Source organism: Lygodium microphyllum, chromosome 11, assembly GCF_053477565.2.
Source record: "Lygodium microphyllum isolate KBCC chromosome 11, Lygodium_microphyllum_v1.1.10, whole genome shotgun sequence".
NCBI lineage: Eukaryota > Viridiplantae > Streptophyta > Polypodiopsida > Schizaeales > Lygodiaceae > Lygodium > Lygodium microphyllum.
In genome coordinates, this window is record NC_141145.1 from 25,911,702 (window position 1) to 25,923,030 (window position 11,329).

Genomic DNA, 11,329 nt, shown 5'->3' on the forward strand with positions numbered 1-11,329 from the left:
CTTGGTCTATCGCATTTTCGATATGCGAGTTTTGATCACGTATGTGAGGCTTGTCAATTTGGCAAACAGTCTTAATTGCCATTTCCAAATAGGGGAAGAATAAGCAGCTATCCTTTGGAAATGATACACTCAGATATTTGGGCCCCATGTCAAAATGTTTCCATGAGCGGAAAATGTAGACTCTATATCACTTTCATTGATGAGTTTAGCAGAGTGACTTGGGTATACTTTATGTAGAATAAAAGTGAAGCATTTGAAAAGTTTTTGGACTTTAAATCTATGGCTAAAAAGCAATTTGGATGCTACATAAAACGTTTGAGGTCAGATAATGGTGGAGAGTACATGTCATATGACTTTTGTGACTTCTTGAGATATCATGGTATCAAAAGACAATTGACATGCAAGTACACACCTCAACAAAATGGTATGACTGAAAGGAAGAATCAGATCATTGCAGAAGTTGCAAGGGCAATGATGAACCAAATGAACATGCCATTGTCATATTGGGCAAAAGCAGTGCATACTGCAATTCACATTATGAATAGAACACCTACAAGCTTGACTCATAATATATCATCATATGAGCAAATGTATGGCAGGATACCCACTGTTGCATACTTTAGAGTCTTTGGATGTATTTGTTATGTTCATGTTCCGGATGATTTGAGAAAGAAGATGGAACTGAAGGCTGTAAAATGCATTTTCCTTGATATCCTGATTAGAAGAAGGGATACAAATGCTATGATCCAGTGAGCAAGGAAGTATACATAAGCAGGGATGTCAGATTCAGTGAATATGAATCATGGTACAAGCCCAAAATTGCAATGGATGTTGATTCCTATGAAAGCAGTGATGATGATGGCTATGGAAGGAAAATTTCAGTAATGGAAGATGCTTCAGGACCTCAAGAGAATGTGGAAAGCAATGGGGCAGTTACAGTCCATGGAGTGGTAGGTTGAGAAGTGCACAAAGGAGTGCAGAAGTTGTGAAAGGAAAGAGACCTATGGCTGAAAGTTCAAATGAATCTAGATGATGAGTATGGCATTCTGCATGTTAAAACACCTGGCACTAGAAGTGTAGGAAAGTATGTTCCACCACATGCTAGATTAGTTGAGACACATGGTAGCGCACCTCAATTGAGAAGGTTAGAAAGGGAAAGGTATCCCGTTTGATAGATTGACTTATAATGGGTTCATGAAGATGCATTATGCATCCATGGTTTCTTATGTACAACATGTGGAGTCTAATTGCTTTGAAGAAACACTAGAGAGCAAAGAGTGGAGACAAGCAATGGATGAAGAGATGGATGCACCAAGGAAAAACAAGACTTAGGATTTGGTGAAGTTACCTCATGGCAAGAAATCCATTGGATGTAAATGGGTTTATAAGGTCAAATGTAAGTCAAATGGTTCCCTTGAGAGGTATGAAGCAAGGCTGGTTGCAAAAGGATATGCACAAACTTATGTTTTGGACTATGAAGAAACATTCAGTCTAGTAGCTAAAATGACGACAATGAGATCGGTGATTGCCTTGGCTTCTATGTATGGTTGGAAGCTTTATCAAATGGATGTGAATAATACATTTTTGAATGGAAACTTAAAAGAGGAAGTGTACATGGATCAGCCAAAGGGCTATGTAGATGCAAAATATCCACATTATATATGCAGGTTGAAGAAGGCTTTATATGGACTGAAGTAAGCACCAAGAGCATGGTGTGATAGAATCAACAAATTCTTATGCAGTATGGGATTTCAGCAGAGCAAAGCTAATTATTCACTTTATGTGAGGCATACAGAAGATGGTATGGTTGTTGTTGTCATCTATGTTAATGATCTCATTATTATAGGTACACTTGAGAAGGAGATTGCTGAAGTCAAGCATGGGTTACATAAAGAGTTTGATATAAATTACCTTGGTTTGTTGAGATACTTCTTGGGTATTGAGGTTATTGATACACTTCATGGTATATGACTAATACAAAGGCAATATGCATTGGAGATGTTGGAAAAATATGTCATGATAGGATGCAAATCGGTTGATACACCATTGGATCAAAATGTTAAGTTGATGGATGATAGACCTTATGTTGAGGATGTCATTATGTTTGGAAAGATTGTTGGTACTCTTATCTACTTGACCATTACAAGACCAGACTTGAGTTATGATGTTGGATTCATAAGTCAGTTTATGCAAAAACTATGCAAAGTACATTTGAATGTAGTGAGAAGAGTTCTTAGGTATGTGAAGAAGACAATTAGCTATAGCTTGTTTTATAAAAAAAGGAATCAAGCCTACATTGTTTGGATACTCAGATGTAGACTAAGCAGGTAGCTCTATGGATAAAAGATCTACTACTGGTTGTGCATTCTCATTTGGTTCAGCTATGGTAAGTTGGAGTAGTAAGAAGCAACCTACAGTTGCTCTATCAAGCACTGAAGCAGAGTATAGAGGCATTGCATTGGTAGTATGTGAGCCGATATGGATGAGATTGATCTTATGTGACATGGGGATAGAGATTGATGGTGGAGTCATTATGTATTGTGACAATGTTAGCAACATTATGTTGGCAAAGAACCCAATCTACCATGCAAGGATAAAACACATAGAAGTGCACTATCACTTCATTAGAGAGAAGGTTATTGATGGAGAGGTTGACTAGGTCCATGTCAAAACAAATGATCAAGTTGCTAATATCTTTACCAAAGCATTAGGTAAAGATAAGTTTGAGTATTTTAGGAGTGCACTTGGAGTATTACCTTTGCAAGCTCATTCTGAGCTTGAGGAGGAGTGTTGAGAAATAAGGAAATAGCATAAGATTCATCTATGGTTGCATTGAGACTTGTAAGAAAAAAGGATTGAAGAGAAGATAATATAAATAATAATAATAATAATAATAATAATAATAATAATAAGAGAATAAGGAAGAAGAGTTGAGCATGTATCTCATGACCTCTGCTTGCTCCATCTGAGTCTCCCTCCACTAAAATTTTTCTCATACATTAGCACTAGTAGATATTAGGAGGTACAAGAGGTTCATTGGCAACCTCATCTATGTGTGTAATACTAGGCCAAATATTAGTTTTTCTGTTGGGGTTTTGAGCATCTTCTCAAACAAACCTCAAGAAAGTCATTGGAAAGCTGGGATGTGGGTGATTGGTTACTTGAAGGGAACTCTTGACTATGGTATCACACATAGTTCTCGAAGTGCTCTTATAGGGAACTGTGACTCAGATTGGGTAGGTGATAGAGATTCCAGGTAATGAGTTTCTAGATATTTTTTCTCTTTAGGTACAAGAATCTTCTCTTATATCACTAAGAAGCAACCAAGTATGGCATTGTCTTCTATCGAAACAGAGTATAAGGCAGCTTGCTTTGCTGCATGTAAAGTAGTATGGTTAAGGAGGATCTTGTGGCATATGGGAGTATATGATGAAGATCCAACAGTGCTAAGATGTGACAATCAAAGTTGCATCACCATTGCCAAAAATCCAGTTTTTCATGCATGCACCAACAAACACATTGAGATCCAATATCATTATGTGCGTGACTTGATAGAGGATGGTATAGTGGAGCTAGTTTAGTCTACTATCCAATGGAGGAGAATGGAGCAGATATCATCACCAAAGCTCTTACAAAGGATCTCCTTCGAATTTATCTTCAAAGACTCAGTGTTGGGCCGAGAATGTAGTTCATCTATGGACATTAAGGGGGAGTGTTGGATATGCTCAATGCCCCACCCTCGTCAGGTGCCATGAGTGATCCATGGTGCTCAATAAGGCCCCCATTATGAGGAGAAGCCAAGTGTGACCACTGACATTGGTTGGGTCTTAACATGTATGTCTTAACATGTGTGAGCACGGGCATTGGTTGGGTTTTAACATGTATGTCAGATGAGATCTAAGTGACCGGATGTCAAAAAGGTAACCTTTGTTAATCTAGTCTTTCGGTTCTCGATAGAGTAGTTATGCTAGTAGCAACTTGAGGCACAACACATCAAGTTGTGGGGTGTGGGAGTTATTAAGAACCCTTATTTTGTGATTCAGGGGCCGCAAAAGCGGGCCTTGGCTAGGGGGGTCTCAGGGGGGCTAATGGCCCCCCTGACCAGGGTCTAGGGGTAGCGCCCTCGACTCGACGGTAAACGAAATATTCTTTGGAATATTCCCTAGCCGACTAGAGAAGGTTCATAATGTGGTCGAACATATTAACTAGACTATCTTTCTGGGCTATAAAAGTAAGGCCCATCTAAAGCCATTGTCGATCTATCTTTCACTTAGTCAGAGTTCTCCCAACAACTACCCTTAAGCTCTTTGCCTATCATTTGTTTGGATCGCCATCTAAGCTTCACAGAAGCGCATGGGTGGACAAAGCCGTCTTTGTATAAGTTCATTTGAAATTAAAGTAGTGTCTATTCTTCTCATATATTTGATGTGTGTTCTTGACTCCTTGCTCAAATTCTCTCCACTCTGCCATGAAATTTCTACACTATGTTCTATTTCTCAATAGAAAATATTACAACTACACAAGCATTGAGTCTGACTCTCAAAATATTATTACAAATAATTATATGATCACAAATGTTAATAAGAAATTATCTTGTGTGCATCATAAATGATCTGAAAGGATCAAAATTTAAAATATATATGATGGTATAGACCTTTTGTTGGATTTCTGCCTTTTTTTGCTTTTTACCTCCTTCTAGTACCTACCTTTGCTGGTTTTGCCACTTTTCCCATTTTGCGATTAACAATGGGTCTACATGTCAAGTCCCTAATGATTAAAAATGTGATTAGCTTTCTCAGCTGCCTTGGAGCATTTTCATATTATGATCTTTTATAAGGGTGGTGCTAGGTTTCTTTCGAGGCCTTCCAAACCACCACCAAAATAGAGAGGAAAAAATGCACAAAATGCAAAGAAAAATCCAAAAAGCTCAACAAAAAAAGACCACTAAATTTTACTTCTTACTTTGATATCATCTAATTAAGAACCATTCAAATACTTTAGCCATTACAATAGCACCGCCATAACAAAAATCAAACGTTTTTTCTACTCTTACATCTCTTCAATGAAAATTATTGTGTGCTTGCATCTCTTCAATGAAAATTATTTTGTGTGTACATGTGTATGTTCTATTTGCTAGTTTGATTAGGCTAAAATTAAGGCTCTATGCCAATGGGGTCATATAGCCTATTGGTTTGTGTGTGGGTTGAGTTTCATGTCTGTGTGAGTTCAAACCTTGAACTGCGCTTCCCCAAAGGCACAATCAATAAGTGTGCAAAATGAGGGCTCTATAATGTTAGTTGTAGTGCTGACTACTTTCCAGAAGTCTAGCAAGTAAAATTGATTGAAGTGCACATGGCATCTTCCTTTTAACCCTTACACTTCCCATAAAATGAGATAACTTTACCCACTAGACAGTGGATTGCAAAATAGTTTAGTTTTAAAGCTTATACCCACATGTGCCACGACTCTGCTACCCAAATTCCAAGAAAATCTCTCTCGCGATTCAAAATCGTTTATCCTGGGGCTATTTTGATAAAAGGCCGAAGGCGAAACAACTACAAGAAAAGAGGTATTTTGTTTTGAGAAAAGGAAAAAGAATTACAAGGGAAAGGGTGCCTTGGTATATGGACTCCCTCCTTTGGGAAAGCGGATCAAGCTTAATCCGCATCAAATGGGCAAGAGATTAATTAGTTTGAGGATTGAATCAATATTGCTACAAAAGTTAATAATCGTTGGCCACGACACAGGAAAATGCAAAATAGCCGAAATTACCATCGTTCTAGCTAATTTGTTGTTGATAAGAGAGCATTAGATAGATGCATTAGTCAAGCATGCCTTCCATCCATCACGAGCTTTTGATGAGAGGCTGGGACATCTTGCTGAAGTCTTCTTGTTGCAGAGGGTGCTTCACTTCCAATAGCAGGGCTACCACGTCCTTCATGGTTGGCCTCTCACCTGGATTTGGGTTCACACACAGCAGTGCCACCCCTAGCGCTTGCTCCATCTCTTGTATGAGTGGGTCTGCTAGGCCCCTTAGCCTAGGGTCCAGCACCTCCATAGCCACCACATGATAGGACCTCTTCATCATCTTCACCCACTCCACTATGTGGAGCCCATCACTGTATCCAGGATCCACTTCTACTGCCCTCCTCCCTGTCAATACCTCCAGCAGTACCACCCCAAAGCTGTACACATCACTTCTCTCTGTGATGTTTAATGTGTAACCATACTCTGCTCAAGGAACCAAAGATTGATCAGATGTTAAGTCCAATTCAGAATGGCACACATCAGGCTTCACATATGCACCTGATGCACACAGGAATCACATATTCACACAAATCCATCCAAACGAACATGTCCACACTTATGCATGCATCTCCCTTACTCTTAAGTATTGCTAGGCAACCTATGAAAGTAGCTGTGCCAATGCAAGAAACTGAATTTTCAGCTGCTGGATGCTCACTCACACCATGACTCTGCAAGGACCAAACCTTGAAACTTTAGCTGTACTAATTAGTGAAAGCAATTTAAGGTACTGGAGAATCACCTGGGGCAATATAGCCATAAGACCCAGCTACTTTGGACATAGCTTCTCGAAATTCTGAAGCTTCCACCAGCTTGGCCAAACCAAAGTCAGCTAAGTAGGGCTGCAATTTGGAATCCAGCAGTATATTGTTGGATTTGACATCTCTGTGCAATATGGCTGGAACACAGTCATGATGCAGGTATGCCAAGCCTTGTGCAGCACCTACTATGATCTTATATCTTGTGTCCCAATCACCCATCTTCCCCTTTTCAAACAGGTGGTCTGCCAAGCTTCCTTGAGGCATATAATCATAAAGCAGCAGCCTATCATTGCGGTTTGTGCAGTAGCCAAGCAACCTCACTATGTTTCTATGCCTTATATGGCCCAATGTCTCTATCTCTGAAGCAAAAGAATCATGGGTCTGATCTTCTTTCTTTGAAGAGTAGAGCTTCTTGACTGCGATCACTTCACCAGTGGGCATTTCAGCCTTATAGACAACCCCCGAGCAGCCCTTGCCAATGATGTTCTGCTCTGTCAGTCTGTCTAGTACATCCTCAACAGAGAAATTGAGCTTTTGGAATTGAGTGACATTCCATTCCCAGGGTGCTCCCATTAAGTCTTGTGGTGGCCTCTGTAGCTTGAAAACAAAGACAAACCCGATGAAGAACAGAACGCCAGCTGCTCCAAAAGTGAGCAGGCAAATTATTAAAGAGGTGGTGCTCAGTAAGGACTTTGTGGAGTGTTGCAGATGTGAGCAGCTTGGGCTGAATGAAAGTGGGTTGCAAAGGCCTGGATTGTCCACAAACGCACTTGCTGGAAGGGTCCTGAAGAATGGCGTATCAGGAAGAGAACCTGTGAATTGATTGTCTGAAACATTAAGATAAGTGAGGCTGTCGAGCATGCCCAACACTTGCAAGCTCCCAGTGAAATGATTGTGTGAGAGATCAAGAGATTGCAGCTGTGCTAGACCTGCTAATTCAGAAGGTAGATCTCCACTTAATTCATTCCAGCTGAGGTCCAGAAAAATCTCAAGGCTGGAAATGCTGCCAATTTCAGGAGGGAGCGCGCCAGTAAGTTGATTATGGCTCAGATCAAGCAAGCCCAGTTTGCTGCAATATTTGAGGCCATTGGGTATGCTTCCAATGAAGGAATTGTGACCCAATATTAGCTTGTTCAAAACAATTAGCCTGCTGAATTCTGGTGGGATTGAACCTGTGAATTGATTATGAGAAAGATCCAACAACTGTAGCTCTGTCAAGGAACCCAACTGAATAGGAAGGTCCCCACTTAGATTGTTCCCATGCACATCAAGGAGCTGCAATGAGGTAGCATTGGTCATCTCTAGAGTTAGAGGCCCTGTGAAACCATTCGTGTTGATATCCAAGAATATAAGCTTTTGAAGCAATCCCAGCTCCCGTGGAAGAGTGCCACTGAGATTGTTGGAGCCGAGCCGCAGTCGTTGCAGTGATGAGCAGTTCCCCACCTCGGGTGGGATTGCATCTGTCAGAGCATTGGAGAGGAGTAGCAGCTTCTGAAGATTCTGTAGGCTGAAGATTTCTTTAGGGATTGGCCCAGTCAACATGTTGTGAGAGAAGTCTACCACTTCAAGGGCAGTGCACCCTCCCAAGGTGGATGGTATAGTTCCTGTGAGATTGTTTTGCCACAGAAACATAATCTGCAGGGAGGAAAGTTGGCCTAGAGATGCGGGAATTGGACCACTCAGCTCATTCTTATCGAACTGCATGTCACCGAGCTTGGTGCAATTACCAACCTCGCTCGGAATGCTGCTGTTGAGGCTATTGTCACTAAGGTAGAGTTGTTGCAGAGATCTGAGGCTACCTATCTCGTTTGGGATGGGCCCTGATAGCAAGTTCCAAGACAAGTCAAGAGCTGTCAAGGATGTGCAGTTACCGATGCTTGATGGTATAGGGCCAGCCAATTCATTCCCCCAGAGGAAAAGAATCTCCATCTTGGTCAATCTTCCTATCTCAACAGGGATAGATCCCACTAGCTGATTCATGTGTAGATAAACATATTGGAGCTGAGTGCAATTGCCCAGTTCTGGCGGGATGGTGCCAGTAATTTTTGAGTTGTAGAAAGAGAGAGTTTGTAGGTTAGAGAGTGCTCCTAGTGATGGAGGCAATGAACCGGATATGGAGGTATCAGCCATCCCTAAGAAAGTGAGATTACGACAGTTTCCTAACTGTGGAGGTATTTCTCCAGAGAGGCCTGGATTTCCACCTAATCTGAGGATCTGGAGTTGCGTTAATTGGCCGAGCTCGGGCGGGACAGGGCCGGTAAGGTTGTTATCCTGGATGAAGAGGGCCACAAGGGATGTGCATTGGCCCAGCTGTGGGGGGATGATGCCCTGGAGGGAGTTGGAGGAGAGGTTGAGGTGTTGCATGCCTGCAAGGAGGCCGAGCTCAGGGGGGATGGTGCCGGTGAAGCCGTTGATGCTGAGGTCCAGGACTTGGATGTGGGTGGCATTGGCAATGGCAGGGGGGATGGGGCCAGTGAGGTTGCAATGGGAGAGGTTGAGGATGCGGAGCTCTGAGAGCTCGCCCAATTGGGGCGGGAGGGTGCCATGGAGGTAGATCTCAGACAGGGAGATGGCCACCACTCTCTGATCTGATGGGTGGCATGTGACACCCTTCCATGAGCATGGTGTGGGGTCTGCTGCATTCCATGAAGACAGAGATGGATGGTTTGTTCCGGATGGAAGGAGAGAGAGAAGCGCTGTGCCATCCGGAGAAAGGGCCTGTACTGAGTGAATTTTCACATGAGGGAAGGGTGCCAAGCAAGCAATTAGGAATGCAAGTACTAGCATGAACTGCAGGAAGGGCTCATCCATGTCTGCTGTTGCATGATCAGCACTCTAATGGTGGTAGATGATCATGGTACTCTCTTTTGAATTGGGATCTGTTATGCTATCAAGCATGACTTTTGCTTGGTGCTTATGGATTAGAACAAGGTAAACGTATAGTACAAGAGGAAGAGCAGCTTCTCGGAAGCAAGCTATGTAGAGAAGAAGAAACAAGAGCAGCTTCCCTGATCAACTTCTATGTGTAACACTTTGGGTTGGAAGGAAGGGAGGAAGAAGGAACAAGAACAATTTCTCTGATCAGCTATGTAACTCTTCTTTTGGATTAGAAGAAGAAGAAGAAGAAGAAGAAGAAACAAGAGCAGCTTCTCTGATGAGGGAGAACAAGCTCCTGCTATTTTACAGTCTCTTTGGATGGGCTATGGAAGAGGAGGAGAAGCAAGGGGAAGATCGATAAGGAAGGAGAGACCCGCCGAGACTCCACATCCAGGCGGTTTTTGAGAGAGTGCCCTCTGGCGCGCCCCGATCGCCCCCCACAAACTAAAAAGCGCTTGTGAGGAGCTCCAGCGTGGCAACTTTTTCTGTCTCACTTGGCAATGGCAAAGCCGGAGCATCCCATGGCCACCTTGGCGGCTTCACATTGATCGTTGTACGTACACGTGGGCAACGACTGACTGGGCCCAATGAGCATTGAGCAGGATTCTTACGGAAAAGATCGTTTTGAAGAAGTAAGCTAACAAGCTACGAGGGCCTTATACTATTGTACAAAACCAAGGTTAATGTAAAGTGAATTGCAAACATTTCAAATTTGAAAGAAAAATTTTTAAAATCTCAAACCCTTAAAATTGTATAGTTATAAAAATAGCAAATTCGTGTAACTTGATTCGAAAATCCCTCCAAAATTTTGAGATAGAGGTTTTTGTATCTGCTATCTATCAAAAATGTTTTTCATGAACAATGATCGTAGATTCCCCTAGAAATTCATTGCCACGAAAAGTTCTATACATATCATCCCACTATAAATCCCACGTTATGAATTATATCAACACCATAACCTTTTGTGAGGAAGGGACCACATTGCATGGCTAGATGCACTTGGGAGTAGGGGGTTGTTAGCCCCCAAAAGAGTAGGAGGGATGCTTGGTCAAGATGGGGCCCAATAGCCCCCTCCCTACCCCCGATTGCACCTAGCTAGGTATGTGGTGGCTCGAGAGCAAAAGCTCATGAGCTCGAGCACTTAAAGAAAAATAAGGTAAAAGAGCTCATTTTTCCACATGGGAAACTCTTCTTGTGACAAGATAAGAGGGTTGTCACTATTCTAAATTACCAATCCATTTCAAAAAATCATCATAAAGCAAACCAATTTTGGTGAAGCCCTTTGGTACATTGTTTCATAACTCTTTTTTTTCAATGCGAAGTTGGTGTTGTATTATATTCAAAAAGTGAGTATGGGTTAGACTCAAGTGATGACCCCAAAGAGCTTGGTGATAGGAGCCTCATCTTCCTTAGACATCTCCTTAAGAAAATTATAAACATCAAATACAACAAACTAAAACAAGCCTCCAGGGTGGTGAAATAGGCACCCATATGGGCAAATGCGATGCTATTCTTGAGGCCCCAAAGGTTGAACGTCACATCTCTTCGAACAACATTCCACATCTTAATTGAGACATCGTTTAAATTCCCGTAATCCCCAAGCAGGACTTGCTTCCAACCAACCACATGGTGAAGATTGGCTTTTTCCAAAGCCCTTCTTATCCTTCTCCATAGAACTTGAGTCTCTTGACACTCCCAAAAGACATGCTCAATTGACTCCTCCTTTCTCATACAAAACACACACATGGGGAAACTTGCAAAAATTTGGATAATCTATCATTTGTAGCCAACTTATTCGTTGCAACCCTCCATAGAAATGCATTGATTTTGAATGAAGGAGTAGCTTCCCATGCCTTTTTCAAGCCTCTTTTCCTCATCCTGTACCC

At 41.9% G+C, this 11,329-nt stretch overlaps 1 protein-coding gene across 1 annotated transcript; it reads right to left on the bottom strand.

Annotated features, from left to right (window-relative positions):
* Window positions 1–5,502: 5,502 nt before the first annotated feature.
* On the bottom strand, window positions 5,503–9,538 carry LOC148028644 (uncharacterized). The gene is made up of 2 exons (XM_087687441.1): window positions 6,548–9,538; window positions 5,503–6,231 (listed from the first exon to the last, which is right to left on the bottom strand). The coding sequence occupies exons 1-2, from the start codon at window positions 9,375–9,377 to the stop codon at window positions 5,846–5,848; spliced, it is 3,216 nt and encodes a 1,071-aa protein (XP_087543567.1). The 5' UTR covers window positions 9,378–9,538; the 3' UTR covers window positions 5,503–5,845.
* Window positions 9,539–11,329: the final 1,791 nt, after the last annotated feature.